General features: G+C 45.3%; 1 protein-coding gene across 4 annotated transcripts in view; it reads left to right on the top strand.

The window, feature by feature from the left end:
- Positions 1–23199, top strand: part of MPP1 (MAGUK p55 scaffold protein 1) — a 27961-nt gene extending 4762 nt beyond the window's left edge. The window contains exons 1-12 of one of the 4 annotated variants that reach the window (XM_021682808.1): positions 2051–2106; positions 8822–8965; positions 9202–9280; positions 10129–10214; positions 12296–12364; positions 14513–14709; positions 16816–16922; positions 17894–17974; positions 18847–18927; positions 20640–20842; positions 21045–21119; positions 22509–23199. In XM_021682808.1, the coding sequence (XP_021538483.1) occupies positions 8846–8965; positions 9202–9280; positions 10129–10214; positions 12296–12364; positions 14513–14709; positions 16816–16922; positions 17894–17974; positions 18847–18927; positions 20640–20842; positions 21045–21119; positions 22509–22685 (1275 nt within the window). In that variant the 5' untranslated portion in view covers positions 2051–2106; positions 8822–8845 and the 3' untranslated portion in view covers positions 22686–23199. Of the gene's footprint in view, positions 1–2050; positions 2107–8821; positions 8966–9201; positions 9281–10128; positions 10215–12295; positions 12365–14512; positions 14710–16815; positions 16923–17893; positions 17975–18846; positions 18928–20639; positions 20843–21044; positions 21120–22508 lie in introns of those variants that run through there. The other 3 variants (XM_021682799.1, XM_044911579.1, XM_044911578.1) reach the window with 3 other exon arrangements.
- Positions 23200–24080: the final 881 nt, after the last annotated feature.

The following is a 24080-nucleotide window of genomic DNA, read 5'->3' on the forward strand; positions in this document are numbered from 1 at the left end:
GGGAGCCCGATGCGGGGCTCGATCCCAGGACCCTGGGATCATGACCTGAGCCGAAGGCAGATGCTTCACTGACTGAGCCACCCAGGCGCCCTGGGAACCAGAAGTTTCTTTTCTGATGCTTCACTTTTTCCTTTTCCTTCATATCAAGAAATATACATGCATACATACATATGTAGGTTTTGGCTCTGTACCTAGTACACTGGGTAGATAAAGTGCATTGGAAAAGGATCTTTAGAGACTTGACCTTTGGATTGATTGATGTATGTGTTCTCAAATGGATTTAGTGCCTGAGAAACAGTGCACCTAGTTAATGTATGATTTTAAGATAGTTCTCGCCAGAAACTTCTGGCTCCTTGGCTTTCCTCTCCCCAGCTCTTGTCATTTGTGGTAAAAGTGCTAATCTCTTTCTAATAATACCTTAGAGTACTCTTGGTTTTCTCAGTTTCTCTTTTTTCCCCAAAGTGGAGTAGATCTTGCCCAGGCTGATGGGGGGCTGCTCCCACAGTCTGCCATCTGAGGATGGCTTGGCTTCTTGGCCTGGCCTTCTCCTAAGTCTCCGCATGGAAACAGTTGGCCGAGAGCCTAACAGTAGGCTGAACAAATGTTTGTTCTTGCCTGCATTCGCTGTCACTCATTCTTAATGCGATTGTTCGGATGAAAAAGCCAGCTTTAGTTGCGCTGTTTTATTCACCCGCACCCCCGCCCACCCCGCCCCCAGCCCCGCCAAGTTTGTTTTCATCTCTTTTTAAGTCCCAGCTTCCTTTGAACCCTGCGGCAGATGTTTCCTCCCAGTCCAGCAGTTCCGGTAGTTAACAGCCAAAGGGCTGCAGACCAAAGGCTGGAGGCGTGGGGCGGGGTGAGGGGGTTGCTCCCCAGTTTCTGCGGCCGGTGAGCTGAGGGGTGAGCGGTCACCCCTACCCAGAGCCACTCCCCCCGCCCACCAGGAGATGAGGGCGGCGAGCTTTCAGTTGGAAGCAAACTCTGGGGCTTTTGCCTTTATTACTTGTTCAGCATTGCTTTGTGTCACTTGGCAGTCACGTGGCAGTAATGACTCAGGAAACAGCAGCACGTGCCTCGCGAGTCATTCATGTCATCAGTGAATGTGGAGCAAGCTCCTGGTGTGGGTGCCCGTGTGGGACTTACGTTCCAGCTCAAGGAGACAAAGCGAACAGAAGAAACAATCAAATCTCTATCTCTCAGCTGTGGAAACAAGACAAGTTAGGGCAGATCAGGGGGCCAGGACAAGTGTCTGGTACGCAGTAGGTCAAAAGATGGGCAAGTTAAGTATCCCGAGTGGAAGGCCAACAACACCTTCCCCTTCCTCCTAGGTTCAGTGTGGGCCACTTATGTAGCTTGAAGACTGGGATGCGACTTCATGGGGCAAAACTCGTGTCTGGATCCCAGTGCTTGTCTTGGCCTCCCACTGAAGAACAGACCGCCTTTGTGAAGCTCCATTTGCTAGTTTTGAAGAAAGCTGAAAACCGTGTTTTGTGTCCTTTGAGTGCTTACACTCTAAGACAACCTTAAACTTGATGGAGGCTTTCTTTTCCATTTATCATTTACGTTGCATGAATGAATGACTTCCCCTTATAGTAATGAGCTGCCAAAGGGCAGACAGCATGACTTAACTATGTGAAGATGTCCTGCACTTCATGTGGTCACAGACCCACAGATTGAATTAAGGACTCACCTTTAGGGTGTGTACAGAGACATCAAGTGGAAGTTTATGTCTGTATATCCTTGTTCCCACAGTTGTCTGTGGTGAGATACAGGGGCTGCTTGGAGGAACTTGCTGTGAGGTGAGATTGAAGAGTCGTCTAGGGAAGTTTCACTTAAGACATACAGGAAGACAGGGTTGCTCAAGGACAAATTTGCAGTGGAGAACATTGTGGTTTGATTTTAGAAGCCTTACTGTCACACGTCGGTTCTTTAGTTAGCACATTGAAGACTTCCGTTTATCTTAGTCATCGTTCACAACTTCTGGGTGAGTGTAATAGTGACTCTTAGTCATCGCAAAGAGCATCTTGATGGGTAAGCACATTTGAAAGACCAACCTTTGGGATAGCAGCTCTTGAACTTTTCTGACTGGAATGTGTTCTGCCTCTGGTAAGCTTTGCTGAGTCCTTAATTTAAAGGCTGACATGTTAAAAACAATCTTTGCAATAAAGCTGAATAAGAAGAATATGAGGTAAGTGTGCCGGTTTATCTGCCTGTTCTAGGTACACTATCATGTAGGCTTCTTTCCATTTCAAAGGTCAGTCCATATTCTGTGGACTAAGACTTTCTAATCTGTCACTGTTTAGAACAGTATGCAGGTTCCCACTGAGTCTGGAAACACAGGTGAATCATCATAAACACTTTATTGACAGTACGTTACAGCACATGATAAAATAATATGAGCCATGTTTCCTGACTTTATGGCCCCCTGTGGTTAGCAACGCACATAAATGGTAGTTGATAAACCTATAGAATTCATTCCTGAGTTGAGTTTTCAGCTTTTCCGGCCCCACAATTCATAAATGAGGGTCAAGGAGAGTCCTGGGTTTTATTTCATACTCTGAGGCCAGAAATTTGACCCTTGAGCTCATCATTTTTTTGCAGCAGTCACAGACAGTGACAGATTAGCACAGATGGTGAATTTGAGAAGAGGAAGTCTTCCTTCCAACGTGACATTCTTTTTCCTCTGGTTTTCTTGAGTCTACTCACTTGAAATATGTAATGTGGCAGGAGCTACTTCGCTTTGAAGAGTATTAACCACATGGTCCCGGGTCACCGTGGGCCATACTTTGAAGAACTGTTTGGACACTGTGTGTCGTGGCCTCTTACTTTCCTGAAAACCAATCCTGTACACCGCATAGCTCTCAAGGATGTCTTGTCAGTAGCCATTCTTTGGTACCAAGCTCTCTTGGTTATAGTTGTTGGGTTGCAAACAAGTGCTACTTGCCGGCCATTTTGCTAGTTATTTTGTGCAAATAAGTTCAATTCTGTCTACTAGGAGTTCAATAATAGTACAGTATCAGAACCATGGAATCGACATTGGTACAAAGTGTGAGTGTAGTTCTGTGCCATTTTGTCATGTGTGCATGTGTATGACCGCCACGCCAGTCAAGGTACAGTCACATGTCTCCTTGGCGACCACTAATCTGTTCTCCCTTTCTATAATTTTGTGATCTCAAAAATGTGATATAAATGGATTCATAATATGCCTTTGAGATCCATCCCAAGTACCCTTTTTATTGCTGAGAAGTGACTTCATCTGTTCAACTGATCACCAATAACTTTATAGCCATTCTGGTTGTTTCCAAGCTTTAGCTATTGGGATTAAGTTGTTATGAACCTCCACATAGAAGTTTTGTGTGAACATTTCTCTCAGGGTGCTGTTGCTGGGCTGGGTCCTGTTGCTGGGCTGTAAGATACTTGTTGTTTTTTAAAAGACTTTATTTACTTCTTTGTCAGAGAGAAGGAGAGAGAGAGAGAGAGAGCACAAACAGAGGGAGGGGAAGGGCAGAGGGAGAAGCAGGCTCCTGGTGGAGCAGAGAGGCGGCTTCTCCCTCTGCCTTTGCCTGTCTGTCTCTCATAAAATCGTAGAAAGTACCTAACTCTCTTCCCAAATGGCCATGCCATTTGACATTCCCCCAGGAAGGATGAGAGATTCAGTTTCTTCGCATCCTCACCTGCATTTAGTGTTGTCATTGCTTTTATCTTCGCTATTATGATAGGCGTGTGGTGGGATCTCATTGTGGTTATAGTTTGCATTTCTCCCTGATGGCCGTCCTTCCTTCCTTATCCTCTTCAGTGATACCTGTTCCGGTCTTTTGCCTATTTTTTAAAAAGATTTACTTATACATTTGAGAGAGAGTGAGCAGGCGTATGCGAGTTGGGTTGGGCAGAGGGAGAGAGAGAATCCCAAGCAGGCTCCACCTCCAGCTCGGAACCCTATGTGGGCTGATCCCAGGACCCCGAAATTATGACCTGAGCCAAAATCAAGAGCCCAATGCCCAACCCACTGAGCCACCCACAGGATCCTGGTCTTTTGCCCATTTTTAAATTAGATGGTTTTTATTTTTTTTAAGTTTTTATTTAATTCCAATTAGTTAACATACAGTGTAATATTAGTTTCAGGTATACAGTGTAGTGATTGAACCCTTCCATACATCACCTGGTGCTCATCACCTTCATCCCCATCACCTAGTTCACCCATCCCCCACCCACTTCCCCTGGGGGAACCATCAGTGCGTTCTCTATAGCTTTTCTTTTCTTCAAGTTTTCTATTTAAATTCCAGTTAACATACAGTGTACTGTTAGTTTCAGGTATAGAATTAGATGGTTTTTAGTGTTGAGCATTGAGCATTCTTTTTTCTTATTTTTTAAGATTGTATTTATTTATCTGAGAGAGAGAGAGAGAATCTTTTTTTTTTTTTCTAAAGATTTTATTTATTTGACAGAGAGAGACACAGTGAGAGAGGGAACACAAGCAGGGGGAGTGGGAGAGGGAGAAGCAGGCTTCCCGTGGAGCAGGGAGCCCGACGTGGGGCTGGATCCCAGGACCCTGGGATCATGACCCGAGCCGAAGGCAGACGCTTAACGACGGAGCCACCCAGGCGCCCCTGTGGTTGTAATTATTATTACTATTGTTGTTTTATTGATTTTCATCTAACTGACACTGAGCCAACCAGGCGTCCTGAGCATTCTTTATATATTCTAGATTCTAGTCTTTTGTTGGGTGTTTGATTTGTAAATGTTTCCTCTCATTCTGTAGTTTGTCTTTTCATCCTCCTCACACAGGCTTTCACTGAGCAGAAGTTTTTAATTTTTAAGAGGTCCAAATTATCAACTTTTCCCCTTATGGATCCTGCATTTGGTGTCGGGTATAAGAACTCATTGTTTAGCCCTAAATCCCGATGACTGTCTGCGATGTTGTTTTTCTAAAAAGTGTTAAGAGTTTTACACTTTACATGTAGGTCCATGACCCATTGTAAAGGTGTGAGGTTTAGGTCGGTGGAGTTTTGGTGTAGCGCCATTTATTGAAACGACTACCCTTCCTCCATCGAATTGTTTTTACACCTTTGTCAAAATCACCTGGGCGTATCTGTGTGGGTCTATCTCTGGGTTCTCTATTCTGTCTATACCACACAGTCTTTATTACTTGCAACTATATAAGTTGTGCAGGTGTGTAGACTGATTCCTCGTACTTTCTTCCTTTTCAAAATTTTTCGGCTATTCAAGGGCGTGTGCCTTTTATAACATACATGGTTTTTTTTAAAAGTCATCCAGAGGTACGTTTAACGTAGCCCAGATGGATCAGGTGCATGAAGCCAGTTGTGTGTAAGAAAAATAACATCTATTTATCTGGACCCGCCCCCGCCCGGACCCTGAGGCTGAACCCAGAAGGGCTATAGCACGTTAAATAACATCTCAGGTACAGGGGAATCAGCAGGAGTAGGAAGTGAGCTGGAGAGCACGTGGCCACCTGCAGGGCACAGCCACCCTCAGCCATGTGAGCAGTGCCAGGTCTTCTGAAATTTCTAAAGAGAGCTTAGAATCTTCTGGGTTTTACTAAATTAAAGTATGTGGTCAAAATAAAACAGACTTGTGAGCTATCCATTTACAATTTCTGCTTTAAATTATACCATTATTCATGTAGCATCCCACTCACTGTAGAGAATACGTCTTGCCTCCCCACTTTGTAAGGTGACCAGATCAGTGGCCCCTTCCCTTCATTTCCTTTCTCCTGTCAACTTCTGTCATGGTGTTGACATATACAATGTGTTCTTCAACTATGACTGCTTCATATCTTGTTTATAGGTAGATTCTGAAAAGGGGAAGTCAGTAAATGGTTTTTATATTATTATAACTGCCGACCCAACAGCTTTATCCCATTTCTCCCTGATTTTTTTTTTTTAAGATTTTATTTATTTATTTGAGAAAGAAAGCGTGACAGAGAGAAAGAGCACAAGCAGGGGGAGCAGCAGAGGGAGAAGCAGGCTTCCCGCGGAGCAGGGAGCCCAATGCGGGGCTCGATCCCAGGACCCTGGGATCATGGCCTGAGCCGAAGGCAGACATTTAACCGACTGAGCCACCCACTTCTCCCTGACCTTGTTTGGGATGGCAGGATGCCCAACTCAGTTCTTATTTTCTGAGCTCCTTTGTGCAGCTCTGGCTGAGGAGACATGAATAGATGTCCACTGGCCTGGTCCTCCTTCCTGCCTTGAAAGTGGAGCGTTTGGGGAGCTATTTTCACCTCAAGCCTCATTTCTTTCGTTTTCTGTGCAGGGACTCCTGAGCCCCAGCCCGTTGTGGTCTGCTGGACGGCACAGTCTTCCATGGCTGATTCTACTATGAGCAGGTTCCCGGCTCTGCTGTCCCAACTCTGCTCGATCTATGACCATTTCCCTATCTCCTTTCCATCTTCTAGAAAGTTATTAATATCTGTCATCCCTGAAGACTTCCTCGTGTTTTCTTTTTTTGTGGGTTTCTGTTTCCCTTCCCCCTTTCCCCCTTTCTTTCATTTACACAGGCTGCCAACTTGAACCTGAATCACAGTCACTTAGGACAAATTTTATCTTGCCAGAATAGAAAGCATTGTGCTTTGTAGCACTTTTGGGAATAATAGGTTTTCATTTGCCTGTATAGAAATGAATTAAAAATGAAGGGATGCGTCAAATTTTGAATGCTGCCCATTTTCTTCAGCAGTGTCTAAGTGTCTGTTACTATCCTCGTTTTGCCAGAGAGATCAAGAAAGTTGCCCAAAGTTACCCAGCCGTAGTTAAAAGAGTCAGGGACTCAAACCCAGTGGGTGTATAGTTCTTTGAAAAGGTTTGCTACGTCAGGACACCCCCAAACAGATGCAATGGTAACTGTATTATTAGACCATTTCCTGTAGAGTGCCTTGAAGTTATATGAAGTTCTGTACTCCCAGGCACCCCAAGTCTATTTTCTAAATACAATACAATTCTATTTTCATAGCAAATTCTATAGGACTCATGTGACATATATCTCTTTCTCAGCACTTCCCTCTTTTGAGGCCACCCAGTAACTAACACTCCTTCAAACCTCACCATCTTCTCAGAGTTTCTAATGACCTCTTAGAAAGGATTAAGTAAATTAAAATTTAAATCATTTTATGTTATTTCATAAGGCACACCCCCTATCTTATGAGATGCACGTCTGTCCACAGGCCTCTACCCTGTGATCTTCTAGTCCTTTCCCCTCTAGGCCCTTGGCCACTGGCTGGGAAGAAGTGAATGAATGAATGAATGAATCTAGATCTAGATAGACACCTTCGCAACTGGGGATATTCCCACTTCCCCTTCCTCACTACTCATAGCATCCCCAGGTGGGAAAATCTTCCTTCCCCATTGTTTTTGAGGGCACCCCCCCTACCGGGTGTGGCTGGCCATATTGCTTTTGATTTACTATTTTATCTGGGGTGGGTGGGGGACACATTCAGAGGTTTCCACTTGACTTTCCCCACTGTGATAGCTCTTACTGCAAGCTCTGGGCTACTTCAACATTACCGGACTAGAAAAATGAGGAAGAAGCAACAAAGGAGACTGAGAGGGAGCCCTTCAGGAGCAGAGACTGATCCATGTTGCGGTCTAGCAGCCCAGTGACTCTCTTGGTGTGTGGTATCCAGTTTACTCATCATACTGTTGACGGACTTTTGACGTCCTTCCAGGTTTGGGCTTTTAAGAAAACTGTTGGGCTGAGAAGGATACACCACCACTTCCATGGGATTCCTATCAAAAATGTACAACCTCAGCCTAATTGTGAGAAAACATTGGACAAACCCCAATTGGGAGTCTACAAAACAGCAGACCTGTCCTCTTAAAAATGTCAAAGTCATGAAAGACAAAGAAGGGCTGAGGAGCTTTTCTAAATTAAGGGAGGCTAAAGAGATGTGAAAACTGAATGCAGTGCATGATCCTGGATCCTGGTCTGGGAAAGAATATATATATAGCTCTAAAGGACATTATTGGGATACTCGATAAAATTTGAAGAGAAACTGAGGACCAGATACAGTATTGTATGAATGCTAAATTTTCGTTTTTGAGAAAGTTTTTGTTCTCAGAAAACACACGGAAGCATTTATGGGTTAAGGAGCATGAGGTCTTCAGATTATGTTCGAATCGTTCCAAAAATTAAGTTTTATAGTATTTTCTTTTACAAAATAGTGCTGCAATGACATCACTATCCACATCTTTTGGTGCATCTCTGGGGAAGGGCGCGGATGTGGTAGATGCTGTCTCTGCACTTTATGTTCTGTTGTCTGTCCTCCTGCCCATGCCACCGTGAGTGCCAGTTGTCTGGCTTTGCCATCATCAAGGTTGGGAGAAAGGTCACAGTGCAGATAGCATCTTGGGGTGGTGGGAGGGGTGCCACTTGGGTTCAGTGGTATTATTGTTATCATCATGGGCCAGGGGCTAATCCTAAATGCCTAATTCTCTTCCTGCTTGTAGGAAAGACATAATTTGTGAGAGGCTAATGCTAACCTGAATCATCTTTACGCAGAGCATCAAGATGCTTGAATGAATCCCACCCTGGATCTTGCCTGTAGACTGTGTGTGTGCGCGCGTGCGTGTGCGTGCGTGCACCATACAAGTACATGGCCCCTAACCAGAAACCCTTGGTGCAGCACCGTGGATATCAAGCCCATTAATATTTCTGCAGCAAACTGGATAAACATGTCTATGAAGTTGGATAATAACGTTTACAAATAGCCTCACATCAGAGCCTTTTAGATTTTAGAACTGCGGTTACAGACTGACGGCAGGCCTCTGCTGCCTCCCTTATTCATTGCTTTGTTGTTTTGACCTGACAGGCTGTGTCACACCAGGTGAATGCCATGACCGAGGACATGTACACCAATGGTTCTGCTGCCCCCGGTAGCCCTACCCAGGCCAAAGGGCAGGAGGTACGGAAGGTGCGACTCATACAGTTCGAGAAGGTCACAGAAGAGCCCATGGTAATCCCTTATCATATTCTAACCTCCTGCTTACTCCTGACCCCTTGAGTCCCTGGCTCTCATCCCTCCCTCAGGTCTCTCCTTCCGGCAGCTTTGACGCCCATTCTAGTTGAGTACCACCCAGGTACAGATGAAAAAATCTTTCTCCTAAGAAATCACCTTAAATTATCCTAAAGACGATAACCGCAGAAAGAGCTGAAAATACAGCTGACTGTGCCTTTTGTCTTCATTTGCAGGGAATCACTCTGAAGCTGAATGAAAAGCAGTCCTGTACGGTGGCAAGGATTCTTCATGGTGGCATGATTCATAGACAAGGTACTCTGGGGGGCTCCTAGGTTGTGTTTCACTCAGGGATTATTCATTTACTTCCTATTCAGTGGTGAGGGTCAGGAAGCTTACAATCTTAAACCCAGGAGCATTTTTGTGTATATGGCAAGAGATTTTCTGGGGCTTAATAACTGGCTCTCTCCCTCTGAGCGTTCTTACACACCTATTTATACCAATATTTTTCCAGTTAATATTTGAGCAATTAGATATATGCAACCCACTGCATTAGACTTTGAATATGTTACAGTGAAGGAAACAGACCATCTCTACTCCCTGGAGCTAACAATTAAACTGAGAAAATACACATTAAACAAATAATTACAGGTAACTGTTGTATCTTTTTAATGTGAAGGTGCCGTCAATTTTCAGATGCATCATTTAGTAAGAGCTGTTTGTGGCGGGAGTTGGGGTGAGAGAACATTAAAATATGACATGTTTTTAGTAGCTGACGATGACCTGTATTTGCCCCCCTGATTCATTCCATGCTGTGAGCCCTACCCTTTTATGTTTAGTTGGGACTTTTTTTTGTATCTAGGGTGGCACAAATATTTGTAACTACTTTTCACATAGAATCTAACCATTGATTAACTGTACCATTAGGTGGCATTTGTGGGTTTATCTAAACAACAAAGAAACATTACACTTGCTATGGATGTGGTGCTTTTATTCTGCTTGGTCAACGAAACTGTCAAGTGCTGGCCTTGGTACATTCCCTTCTCCCGTGGAATATGAACATGCTCTAGGTCATGCTTTCTTTTCTGTGGTGTCTTGATTTCTATTGACAGCTCTTGTTTTAATGTTTATTCTTTGTGGACTGATTTATCATTTTGTGGTAGGCTCCCTTCACGTCGGGGATGAGATCCTAGAAATCAATGGCACAAATGTGACTAATCACTCAGTAGATCAGCTGCAGAAGGCGATGGTGGGTATTTTCCATGCCATTATCTTTGTGAAGTGCGGATGCACATTGGTGTCAGTGTATGTCATTTTTCTGTCAAGTCTTTATACCTCATTGAGGGGACTCTTACCACTGCTAATCTTTATTCTGTGCAAGCAATGACAGTTCTCTATTTTCATCTAGCAAATTTCTAAAATAAGGCGAATAACCCAGAGTATCTATCTAGAAAGAACATTGGACTGGGTGTCAGAAAGCGTTGGTCTTTAATGGCAGCTCTGAAACCCTGCTCTACTTCATTCTAGCCATGATTTTGAACAGGTGAATTAATTTCTCTAAGTCATCTGTAAAATGAAGATAGGAATCCCTATTCGTAGATTTGTTATGAAGAGTGGATGGGATATTATAAATGAAAAGTTGAGGGGCGCCCCGCGGGCTCAGTCAGAAGAGCATGTGACTCTTGATCTCGGGGTTGTGAGTTTGAGCCCCACGTTGGGCATAGAGCTTACTTTAAAAAAAAAACTGAAAAAAACCCCATATGGGGCAGTTGGCCAGAATGTGGCTTTTCACTTGAGACAGAGATAAGGAGACTGAACCTTGGAGAGTTTTGAAACTTGCCCATGGCCACATGGCTGTTAAACGATAGACCTGGGATTTGCTTTAATCAAAAGTCCTCGTGGGGTGCCTGGCTGGCTCAGTGGGTGGAGCATGTGACTCTATATCAGGGTTGTGAGTTCAAGCCCCACTTTGGGTGTGCAGATTACTTAAAAATAAAATCTTTAAAAAAAAAAAAAAAAAGCCCTTGGGAGGTGCCTGGCTGACTCAGTCTGAAAAGCATGCAACTAATCTTGGGGTAGTGAGTTCAAGCCCCACATTGGTTGTAGAGTGTATCTAAACAAACAAACAAACAAAAACAAAAAACAAAGCCCCCGCTGGACTTCTGCTTCTGGCTACATGAAGTAACAGGGACCAGATTTACCCTGCCTTTTGAAACAACCAAAATCCAAACATCCGTGTACCTAATAAAAGAGCTTCAAAATACTTGAAGCAAAAACTGGTAGAACTGCAAGGAGAAAAAGACAAATCCACAACTATAGTCCAAGATTTCAGTCTCTCTCTCAATAATCAACAGAACAAGTAGCGAGAAAATCAGTGAGGATATAGAAGCTGCAAAGAACCCTACAGTGGTACTGTCATAAGAGGAGGAACAGGTAGAAGAGTCTTAAAAGATATATCAACCAGTTACAGGGTATGGACTTCATTTCCCCAAGGTAGAATTGCTGGATCCTATGATACTTCTATTTTTAATTCTTAAAAAAGATTTTATTTATTTATTTGACAGAGACAAGCCGGGGAAGCAGAAGGCTCCCCACTGAGCAGGGAGACCCATGCAGGCTGATCCCAGGACCCTGGGATCATGACCTGAGCCGAAGGCAGGTGCCCAACCAAATGAGCAGGGTAATCTCTTTATTCTAAGAGGAAAATGGGCAAAGCAAATGAAGAGATAATTCAGGTGTCCCATTCTCCCTCTGCCCGTCACCCTGCTCATGCGCACTCTCTCTTTGGCAAATAAATAAATAAAATCTTTAAAAAAAAATAAAGGATGTCTATTGCAGCAGATGATAGTGAAAAAAAATTGGCAACAGTCGACATGCCCAGTAATGAGGAGTATGGTAGAACATAAATAACATGTTCCATAGAGTATAATCCCATTTTTGTTAAAAGCAAACAAAAATACATATGAATATGGATATATGTGTAAATATTTGGAAATGTTTTCCTTCGTGTCGAGAAAGGTATGGGTATATGTGTGCCAGGGTTCCTTTAGGTTCATATGGAGACCTTTTAGGGTTGAGTGTGGGGAGGAGGGAAAATTATTAGCTTTCTCTTCATTATTCTTTGTGCATCTCCATGTTGTTACACTGGTTTATGGGGCACATGAGACTTTGATATCGAAGGAGGAATTGTCCTAAAAATTTCAAAGTGTGCAGTAAAGATGGGTGTTGGGGGAAAAAAAACACTTTTTGGGGACTTTGAGAGGGGAAATAAGACTTTATGAAACCCCAGATCCATCTATTATATATCCATTATAATTTCTTTTTTAATAGAAAGAAACCAAAGGAATGATCTCATTAAAAGTAATTCCCAACCAGCAAAATCGTCTTCCTGCACTACAGGTAGGTGACACCATTTTCTCTGTTGTGTTCTTTGATATTCAATTGAAATGACATGATTTTAGTTTTAAGTTCTCAGTATATCACGAGCGTAGCTGCCTGGTGCTCTCTGAACTAAATCAACATCCATTACAAACAGGCAGAAGCAGGCTCCCAAGGAGCAAGGAGCCCCATGAGGGACTCGGTCCCAGGACCCTAGGATCATGACCTGAGCCGAAGGCAGACGCTTAACCATCTGAGCCACCCAGGCGCCCCAGGCAGTCCTTCTTTCTGAGTTGCTTGTTTGTAACCAATGTGAAAGGAAAGGGTAATCTCTTTATTCTAAGAGGAAAATGGGCAAAGCAAATGAAGAGATAATTCACAGGAGGAAAAATACAACTGGACATCGAACGTATGAAAAAATAGCCAATTTTACCAGTCATCAAAGAAACACAAAATAAAATGTGTGCAGTATCATTTTTCACCAGCAAATTGGCAATTATTTTTTAAAACAGTAATAGCCCAGTGATTAATAGTAGCCAATAATAATAGCCAAAGGGAAGAAAGAGTCTTAAGAGCACTTACTCAAAATTCACTGAGACTTTACCTTGTACACATCACTTCACTAGAAACTGGAGGTGATATAAAGAGAAATGGGTCCATTCCCAGTCCACAGACAGCTCATCATCGGTACAGGAGAGAAAGTTTGGGTATATGTGGGTGTATGTATATATTACAAAATACACAAATCATAAGTATAAAACTAGAATGATTTTCACAAACTGAACCTACCCATTTAACCAGCACCCAGCTCCAGAGACAGAACATGGCTAAGAACCCCTGTACCTGTTTCCAGTTACCATAACCCTAACTTCTAACATCAGAGACAGGTGTTGCCCCTTTTTGAAATTGGTGTAAATTGAATCATACACCATGAATTCTTTTATTTCTCATTTCGTTCACTCAGTATTATGTCTTCTTGTTCATTTGCCCAGTTGCCCCAGACCCTCACCAGTACTTTTTCTTCATTTTGGCCATTGTGGTTTTGATTTGCGTTTCTCCGAGGACTAATTAGAGTAAGCTCCTTTTTTTTTTTTTTTTATGTTTTTCTCCATTTGGATGCCCTCCTTTATGAAGTACCCATTCAAGGCATTTTCTTACTGATTTGTAGGAGCTCTCTATGTATTCTGGATAAGCATCTTGTCCTGTGTCCGTATGAGACTAGCCTTAGTTTTTCAAATTACGTTTGGAAAACTTTGCCATCAAAGCCAGTGGGGCCTGTGTGCATGTGTGCATGTGTGTTTGGGAGCAGGGGAGGACGGTGTTCCATAACGGCTTTCAGTACTTTCTTGCGGAGATATGAGTGCTCATATTTTCAATTTCTTGTGTCGCTTTTGGGAAATTGTGTTTTTCGTAAGGGATTTGTCAAGTGTATTCATGTGACGTTGTTCACCACATCTTCTTAGAACCTTTTAAACAGGTGCGCCTGAGTGGCTCAGTCATTAAGCGTCTGCCTTCAGCTCAGGTCATGGTCTCAGGTTCCTGGGATCGAGCCCCGCATCGGGCTCCCTGCTCGGCGGGAAGCCTGCTTCTCCCTCTCCCACTGCCCCTGCTTGTGTTCCCTCTCTCGCTCTCTCTCTCTCAAATACATAAATAAAATCTTAAAAAAATAAAAAAAAAAAGAACCTTTTAAACATTTCTAGGATGTCTACCTATCTTCTACACATTGATTTTTATAGTTGGCCTGGCAATGATGTATTCAGCAAATGAGCATACTTAACTGATTCCTCATTCTTGGAAAATTAGCTTGATTCCAATATTTCTGTCTTGTAAATAATGCTGTGGTGAACATACTTTTCCAGGCATCGTAAGTGACAACTTGTGCAAAGAAGGGGATCGTGGAGACAAGGGGTATCCACATTTTAAGACCTTTGGCACATTCATATTGTTTAGTTAACATACCGTGAAAAGATTTCCCAAGGAAACATGCCTTTCCGATAGTAGCTCCTTTGTTCTCCAAGACAGATGGACAATCAGCCCCAGTAACCACGAACATGTTGGAGGGATCAGGTCCAGCCCCAGTTTCAGTCACTTCTCAATCCTGAGCCTATTTACTTATAGCAGAACTTTCGACCTGAATCCCGACACCAGCACCTTTGCCTTATTTTTCAGATGTTCATGAGAGCACAGTTTGACTATGATCCCAAAAAGGACCATCTGATCCCTTGCAAGGAGGCGGGACTGAAGTTTGTTACTGGGGACATCATCAAGATAATCAACAAAGATGACAGTAACTGGTGGCAGGGGCGGGTGGAAGGTTCCTCCAAGGAGTCAGCAGGCTTGATCCCTTCTCCTGAGCTGCAGGAATGGTGAGCCACTTTTGTATGGGTGAAATTCGCCAGTGCGAGGGGCCCATGTTTGCCACACACACGATTGCTTAGCTTCAAAAACCTGTCGCCTCATGTGTAGTTTCTGTTTCTCGACCGAGCCAACCTGCAGCCTTACCTGGCATCATGGCTGAGGGGGCAACAATGAGCCGATGGGCTAGGCTCGGAAGCCGTTACAGGTAAAGGAGCCCGCGTGAAGGGCTCTTCATTTGTCTCTGTTTGCTCAAATGCTTTCCCTTTGGTTACAGAGCAAGGGACAGCACGGGGACCGGAGCCCTCCCTGGTCTCCTGCCTCCCAGGCTAGTGCTTCTGAGACTCGCAGAAAACAGTCAAATGTGAAATGTGTGTCCTTGATGCAAAATCCCAGCACGTAGAAAAAAATAAATCCGGCCCGAGTTGGATTGCTCACTTAGTGCTGGGTTACAGTACCTGGCCCTGGGAGTGCCGGACCTCCCCCTGCAAAATAAATCCAGTGTAAAGACACTGTACAGCCTCAAGGGAGGGGGTCCTTTTAGATTTAAGCCTGAATTCTGGTTGACCTCATCTCTGGGGATGACACAGTGGGAGTTATAAACGTGGCACCAAACCACGGGAAGTGCCATATAGAAATAAACTCTTACAGGGGCGCCTGGGTGGCTCAGTTGGTTAAGCGACTGCCTTCGGCTCAGGTCATGATCCTGGAGTCCCGGGATCGAGTCCCGCATCGGGCTCCCTGCTCGGCGGGGAGTCTGCTTCTCCCTCTGACCCTCCTCCCTCTCATGCTCTCTCTCAGATAAATCAATAAAAAATCTTTAAAAAAAAAAAAAGAAAGAAAGAAACTCTTACAATTAGAGGAACAAATGAGGGGCATCCAGCCAGCTCAGTCAGTAGAGCACATGACTCTTGGTCTCAGGGTTGTGAGTTCGAGCCCCACGTTGGGGGTAGAGATGACTTAAAAATAAAATCTTAAAACAAATTTGGAATTAGAGCAGCAAATGAAATATAGCGCCAACCCTGCATGATAATGGTGAAAGACCCAGGTAACACGTTGTGAAGAGCATTGCGGGATTGGGGGCAGACGGCTGAGGAAGACCCAGTAGCACGGCGGTATTCAAACAGGGCTGCAGCTTAATGAGGTGTGCAGTCAGTGTAGTGGGTTGCAACAAGGATTTCTTTTGAACAAGGGCATCAGGTAGAAGTATTGGAATATATTTCATGTATCTAAGAGAAGGTATTGTTTTATGAAGCTGCAGTGATGTGTTTGTTTTACTGAAGTAGGGTCATAAAGGTTCAAAAACCAATGAACCAGAGTGTGGGTTGGGTGCGGAGTCGGCTGAGGTTTACGTGTGTGAAGGCAGCAGACCATTCACGGCGCCCCCGGTGCAGTTGCCTCCCTTGCCTTTCTGGAGAGTTCTTATGTGGGCCTCCAAATACCTGGCATTGGAAATGTGTCCAGGCGGAAGTGACACCCCCTCCCCTCAGTGCAGCCTGACCATTCCAGCTGGGCTTCTTCCACTTGTTTCTTTGTGTGCCCGTTGTCTCCTCCATACCCGTCTAAACCCTGCTCATCACAGACCCAGAGCTCACAGAGAAGGGCGTGGGGGTGGGAGAGTGGGAGGGAGAGAGGGCAGCTAAGGGGGTCCTGGCAGAGACACAGAGAGCAAGAGACTGAGGGGGGAATATGAGAGAGACACAGAGACTGGAGAGAGAATGAGAGATCCACACAGAGGCTGCGAGAGAGACAGACACACAGAGAGATGGGGGAAGTAGGGAGGGAGAGAGGGACAGGCTGAGAGACCAAGGAGGGGCCTCAGAGTGAGAGTGAGGACTGAGAGGGGTGAGGATGAGAGGGTCAAGGATAGCACAAAGTTTTTAGCAGATTGGTCTGGAAGTTGTCTTTTTTTTTTTTTTTCAAGATTTTATTATTAAGTGATCTCTACACCTACCGTGGGGCTTGAACTTACAGCCCTGAGATCAAGAGTCGCAGGCTCTACCGACTGAACCAGCCACGTGTCCCTGGTCTGGAGGTTTGGTGGAGAAGGGGAAGGGTGACCCTGGGGCTTTTACGCTGAGGTTCCCCTGACATTCTGGGTCATCTTTTCCTGCCAGGCGAGTGGCTAGTGTGGCTCAGTCTGCTCCAAGTGAAGCCCCCAGCTGCAGTCCGTTTGGGAAGAAGAAGAAATACAAAGACAAGTATCTGGCCAAGCACAGCTCAAGTAAGCTTCCTGGGCTTCCTCTCTGCCGGCTCCTGGCAGCTAAAGGGAGATGGTGTCGTGCATGGTGGACCATACGTTACACAGGAAGCATGCCATTTCTTCTGGTTTTCTTTTATTACAACATTCATCTTCCCAGTACATGTGAAGGAAAGCTAGTGGTCTGCTCACACCCGCTCATTATCCTCACTCCTCAGGTAACCAACCGAACAGCCTTCCAGACCTTTCTCAGCATGACCAGCTCATGGTCTGAGCAACCCCAGAAAACAGCATGTTTTCCTGAGAACTCATTTTGGTTTTGTTTTTTACCTACTGTGGTAGGTAATATAATATACTAAAATTATAAATGGATTCAAGCAGACTGTAGGTAACAGCTGAATAATCTCCCATTCAGCTCACCCTCCCCAGGGGGGACTGGAGTGCAGGGCAGCGTGATGTTACTGAAACTATGGAGAAGAGAGAGGAAAAAGGAGAATATGGGGTCCAGAAAATTAGAAAGAATGTGAGTCCAAGGAATTCACTGACAGAGTCATGATGAGTTCAGATGGAGGAGGCTGGGAAAAGCAAGAAATAGACCCAAAGGAAAGGCATCCATGGTCCAGAAGTGGTGTACTCGGGACGCCCTGTCCATCATTCCGTCACTGGCGACTGTGGTCGTGCCGGACAGTGTCCCAGCCCCTATCATCCTCTGGTAAGGTTAGATGAAGTCTGGTTGGCTGAAAAGAGTGGTGGGGCAGTTAAGGGTCTCACTGCTTCCATCCCAGCCCCTGTAGCCTTTCGTCTACCAGAGTTCGTCTTCTGAAACCAAAATACGATCACGTCACTTCAGTGACTCCAGGCCCAAGTCCTTTCTCCCCAGCCTCAGCTGCCTTCACGCCAGGCTGACAGACTTTCGGCTCTTTCCCGCCTCACCACCTGGACCACGTTCTTCCTAGCTGTGGAAATGAACATGGCTTGGTTTTCTTTGTCCCTAGTTTTTGACCAGTTGGATGTTGTTTCCTATGAGGAAGTTGTTCGGCTCCCTGCATTCAAGAGGAAGACCCTGGTGCTGATCGGTAACTTCTTGGTGCCCGCCCCCCTCCCCATGTTGCTTTGCTAGTTAGAGTACAGCTCCCTCCTTACGGTCCTGCCCGCAGCGTATGATGCCCCCTCTCCCTCCCTGCCTCAAAAAAAAAAAAAAAAAAAACGCAGTGAGGACAGTCTCTGGGGTTCTCTGAATCCTTACAGGTGTTCCATCTGGATTTACCTTACAAATGCAACTAAACCTTACAAGTTTTTCAGCAACTAGTTATTTTAGGTGGGCAGCTCACCACCCCGTCTTTAGAGTTAAAACATTAGTTGCTTAGAGGAAATTATTAGGGTCCCGGAGAAATTTCCAGTAAAAACACTGCTTTAAATTCAATTCCACTGGGACACCTGGGTGGCTCAGTGGGTGAAGCATCTCCCTTCGGCTGAGGTCATGATCCCAGGGTCCTGGAATCGAGCCCCGCATCGGGCTCCCTGCTCAGCAGGAAGCCTGCTTCTCCCTCTCCTACTCCCCCTGCTTGTGTTCCCTCTCTCTCTGTGTCTCTGTCAAATAAGTAAAATCTTAAAAAAATATATATTGAAAAAATAGATCAGTTCCATTAATTTTGGAGAGCTCAGTAAAGCAAATCTCTTTAGAAAAGAAATAGAAAACCCATGTGTCAGCTGGCTCCTCTTTGGAAACAACAGTTATGTTCTGAGTCCTGACCCTTAGCCCTTGGAGCCTTGTCTCCCAGTAGGGGCCTTGGCCACTCCCTGACCCCAGTCTGGAAGCCACACCTGCTCACTCACTCTCACCCACGTCCCATTTCTAAACGTATCCCCACCTTTGTCTTTGGGGAAAGAAATGGAAGCCTTCATGAGAATAATAGCAACCTGGTTTCTGTCTTTTCTCCCTCCCCAGGAGCCAGTGGGGTGGGTCGCAGCCACATTAAGAATGCCCTACTCAGCCAGAACCCGGACAAGTTCGCATACCCTGCCCCATGTAAGTACCTCTGCAGTCCTTGGAGGACAGGTGGGAGCACCACTCTGAGATACCAAAGTGGTCTTTTCTATGTGTGACTTTATTTGAAATGTTTGATTATAAAAACAAAACAGAATTTGGAAAGATGCAAATGTGTACATATAATCGCTCCAGCTAACTATGTTGCTATTCTTCTCTGTGTTGTATGCCTGCATAACAGAAGCAGTTGAAAATACTTTTATCCTGCTTTAAATAAGCAAGCAAGTAATATTATTGAAAACATATATGACCGGGGCGCCTGGCTGGCTCAGTTGGTGGAGCGTACAACTCCTGATCTTTGGGTTGGGGATTCAAGCCCTACGTTGGGTGGAGATGTTACTTACAAATAAAATCTTTAAAAATTTACTTTTTTCATCTTTATATTTTCTCATGTGCCTAAATCTCAGCCCGTTGAGTGGCTATACTGTAATTTCCTTAGCTATCCACTATTGCTGCCTCTAATTTTCCTGAAATGTCTTCTGAATCAAAGCAGCGCTCAGGAAAGGCACAGTCTCGGCAGTAGGATTCTTCTCAATAGAACAATCAGGCCAGTGGCCAGGTAGGGAATCAGATGACTACATTCCCAGAAGTGAATCTGCATAGTATGATTGTGTATATTCCCAGGAAGAGATCCTGCTTATCAAAGTAGAAAACTGGATTCTGAATCTTGTATTAGTATTTTTTTACTCCTTGCTTCTACATTTTGCCTTTAGGGGTAAGTGACACCCAACTAGGGGCAGAAAGCAGATGGCCCTGGGTTGAGGAATGAGTAGGGAAATTCGAAAGTAGAAATAGCCACTAAAGAAGAGTTGTTGTTTTGTAAGATGGGAAGAGAGAGAGGCATGTGCAGTTGTGGATTGAGAGACAAGCAGAGGATGCACAAGACAAGGGGATAGGGGGCTCGATAAACATGGGATGCAGGAGAGGTCCACTGGGGAGGAGTGTGAGGGGTTATGTTTCAAGCTGTGATTTCTGGAGCACGTTTTATTTTTTATTTATTTATTTTTTGGAGCACATTTTAGAGGACAGTTTATATGAATGATAGTAAATGTTGTGACTTAAGAATATTCCAACATTTAACAAAATGAGTTTAAACCAAACCAGAGTACTCTTCTAAGCTATAAAAAGGAAATTTTACATATGCTTTCAAGAAATCCAAACCATAGCCCATAGATCTGTTTAAAAAATATAATCAGGGGTGCCTGGGTGGCTCAGTCAGTTGGGCATCTGCCTTCGACTCGGGTCATGATCCCAGGGTCCTGGGATGGAGCTCTGTCAGCTTCCTTGCTCATAGGGGAGCCTGCTTCTCCCTCTCCCTCTGCCTGCCACTCTCCCTGCTTGTGCTCTAACAAATCAAATCTTTGAAATATATATATAATCAGCTGTCATTTCTCCAATTCTGAGCTCTAATTCCTGGGGTTGGTGATTTAAGAGATGTAACTTCATATAGGGAAAGGGATAGGAATTTTCTACGTTGGGCTTTGCCTCTTGAAAGTTAAACACATTCTGGATGGACAGGGCATTTCCTGCTCTGCATCATCTATTGTCAGCCCTTCGGGATCCTGTGGGAGAAACCCCCCTATTAAACTCTCTGCACCAAAGGCAGCTGGGATTTACATACAGATACCATGGGCCAAGCCCCTAGGAGATGGTGAGGACCCCCAGTTTCGTCAGGGATTTGGGTTCTTGTGCAGATACAACACGGCCACCCAAGAAGAGTGAGGAAGACGGGAAGGAGTACCACTTCATCTCCACCGAAGAGATGACCAGGAACATCTCTGCCAATGAATTCCTGGAGTTTGGCAGCTACCAGGGCAATATGTTTGGCACCAAATTTGAAACCGTGCACCAGATTCATGAGCAGGACAAGATTGCCATCCTTGACATTGAGCCCCAGGTGGGTAGGCCTGACAAGGCAGGCATGGATGAGGTTTGGTTCACGTAGTTTCACTGGGGTCACCTAAAACCATAATAGTTGTACCAGAAGTGATGGAAATGATACTGGGCTTGGTGATGCTCAAAGATATGTATTAGAAGGAAGCCATCATGATAGCTGACTCTGGTTCTTTTCTTCCTTCCTCCCCTTTCTCTTTCTCTAGACCCTGAAGATTGTCCGCACGGCCGAACTGTCACCTTTCATTGTGTTCATCGCACCTACTGACCAGGGCGCTCAGGTGGGAAGGACGGGGTTACACAGGGTGCGTGGAGGTTCATTCTCCAGGTTTGCCCGGACTGGGACATCAGTCCAGAGCTCAGCTTGTGCCCGTATCTCCCATGAGCCTCCTGGCTACTGCTGTCCTTCTTCCTGCAAGGCCAAGAAGCCAAAGGGCATGGGCACATTTGATTTACTCAGCAGACATTTATTAAACCACTAGGTAACGGGGACAAAATAAATCAGAGACCGTCATAGTTCCAGAAGTGCTTGGGGTCCAGTGGCAGAGATGGGCAATTTGGCAGATCCTGACACTGCTGCGACGTGGGCTCAAGTGGGAAGGACAGAGGCGGCACTGAACCCACCACACCCACCGCCAGGGGTGTGGTGTGGCTGTGGGGAGAGGGGAAGAGCTAGGGGACCAGGGATACACTGAAAAGCCGCTCCCCACTCACCACCCGAGTTCCTGCACCTGCTTTCACCAAATGCAACAGAGAAGTTGCTGCGCGGCCTCCACTGTGCACACCGGCAGGGTGGTTTCCTTCCGACCGTCACAGACACGGCTGCACTCCGTGGCCTGTGCACGTGGCGTTTCACGTATGTGCAGCTCGATCTGTAGGAGAAACCCCAGGAGGCAGGACTGCCAGGTCCCAGGATGCTTGCGGTGGGAATGGAGAGTTCCCTGGGGGATTGCTTGTTTCCCTGTGCCAGGAGCATGTTATCCAAAGTTTCATTTGTTGACCAATCTACTAGAAAAATATAGTCTTGCTGTACTTTTCTTACTGTTAAGTGGCTGCGTGTCTTATCAGACTATTGAGGACTACTTGTATCTTTTCTGCAAACTGCCTGGTCCTGTCCTTAGCTTATTTTTCTCTTGGGTTCTTGGCCTTTTTCTTACTGCTTTCTAGGAGCTCTGTATTCGGGTAATTAGCCCTTTGTGACATCAGTTGTAAACATCTTTTTCCAAGTTTGGCATGTCTTTGGGCACTTATTGCTGTGCAAACATTTTTACTTTTACGGAGTAATCAGTCTTTTCATAGCCACTTGTTTGGGATTCTAGAAGGAGGCCTGGGATTGTAAATCAACCTCAGACCCGTCCCAGGATTGCAGCTGTGGGGAGATGCTGCTCACGTCCATGCCACAGCGACGGAGCTGTTGGTCTTCTGAGCTCTGATGATTTATCATCAGGGTTAGTTTGAGATCCTTCTAGAATTGCGGTGCTCGAGTCTCTCTCTACACCCAACTTATTAAACATTCTCAAGGAAGGTCTTCAGGGCTGGAGTCTTTTAAGCAGGTGACTCTGAGCCAGGCAGTGGTCACCACAATCAGGGTCCACTTAAAGCCCATCACTGACCTCTTGGGCTGCCGTGCTGTGGGGCCTGCCTCATCCACGCTTCTCTTTTCTTTGCAGACGGAAGCCCTGCAGCAGCTGCAAAAGGACTCCGAAGCCATCCGCAGCCAGTACGCACACTACTTTGACCTCTCACTGGTCAATAATGGCATTGACGAAACCCTTAAGAAACTGCAAGAAGCCTTTGACCAGGCGTGCAGTTCTCCACAGTGGGTGCCTGTCTCCTGGGTTTACTAAGCTTGCAGAAAAGGGGCAGCTACTCTACACCTTTCTCTAGCAGTTTGAATTCCATTCTCCTTGCTTTAAGACAAACAGGGACACTCCACCTAGTTTGTCAGCTTCCAGTGCTCTGCATCTATCCTAATTAGGCCAGTGGGTGTCAGTCTTGTTCAAGTTCCTTGGCTGGGCTCCGATTTTCCTGATAGATGGAGCCCCACTGATCAGGGTTTCAGAAGGATCTCTGGAAATCTGAGGCCCAAAGTACTATCAAAATGCAACTGCTAATCAAAGATGGTACACAGAGAGGAAAAGGCAATGGCCCTTGTTCTTTAAAGCCCGTGCTCCTTCACCTTTAATTACACTGGGCATCTCATGTGTCTTTGAAGCTATTTGTAACCTCAACTTTCTAAAATGCCAAAATGAAGCGGCTGTGCAATAGAATGATGTCTGCTCTAGGGAGACCCTCAAAAGCAATAAAAACGTTGCTGTGTTGAAATGCCAATACCTCGTAACTCTCTGGGTTTCCACCTGCACGAGTCTCTGGAGAGGGAAATGGCAGCACCTGTCAACCCCTTAGGACAGCATCAATACCAGTTGCCTCTCCTGGGTTCAGAAGTCTCCCTCAAGCACACACAGGTCAAGATAACCCACCCTCTCATGAGGGGGGTGTGTGCTGGGCAGGGCACGATCTGGTACATTACGTGTGGACCTGAACACACACAGACATGTAACCTATAAAACAAGTTTGGGAGCAAAGGTGTGATCATCCCATTTCTACTCCATGGGGAGAGTGCTCTGAATGCTTTGCTTCCACTTGCATGTCCCCCATTTTCCTCCTGGCAGCCATTCCTTTCAGCTTTCTCTTCATTCTCAAGACCTGGTTTCCAGAGCACCCCACGACTGGCTGCCCAAATTAATCTGTATCCAAAGGAAATTACTCCACTCCGTTGCTCACACAGCAGCTAGCTGCTGAGATTATAAACACCCATGCCCTCAAAACCCCCCCACCCCGTCTTCTGAGGCTGGTGCCCACATAGACATGCACACGGGATGCTCTAATCCTGGACGAGAACCCATCAGGTGCACACATGCAGCTTCCTGCTTTGACTTGCCAGAGGCTTTCATTCTGACCTCCCTTCCAGGAGAGGGAAACCCAGCCTCAGGCCTATGCTCAGAATCCCTCCCCACACACACTGGTACCTCCTGCCAGACCCACTACATAAATACTTCTACCTTCCTCCCCTCGACTGTTGGGGGGAGATCACTAGATTTGTGATGATTCCCCTTTTTATCTAGTCAATGTCCTGAATGAAGATTCTAGAGTATTTGGTCGCATACCAGATAATAGGCCCCAAGATGAATGTTGCACGACATAGAACCAGAGAAAATAACCAAAGGAAGAGCATCAAATTC

The sequence above is a fragment of the Neomonachus schauinslandi genome, chromosome X (genome assembly GCF_002201575.2).
Source record: "Neomonachus schauinslandi chromosome X, ASM220157v2, whole genome shotgun sequence".
Classification (NCBI taxonomy): Eukaryota; Metazoa; Chordata; class Mammalia; order Carnivora; family Phocidae; genus Neomonachus; species Neomonachus schauinslandi.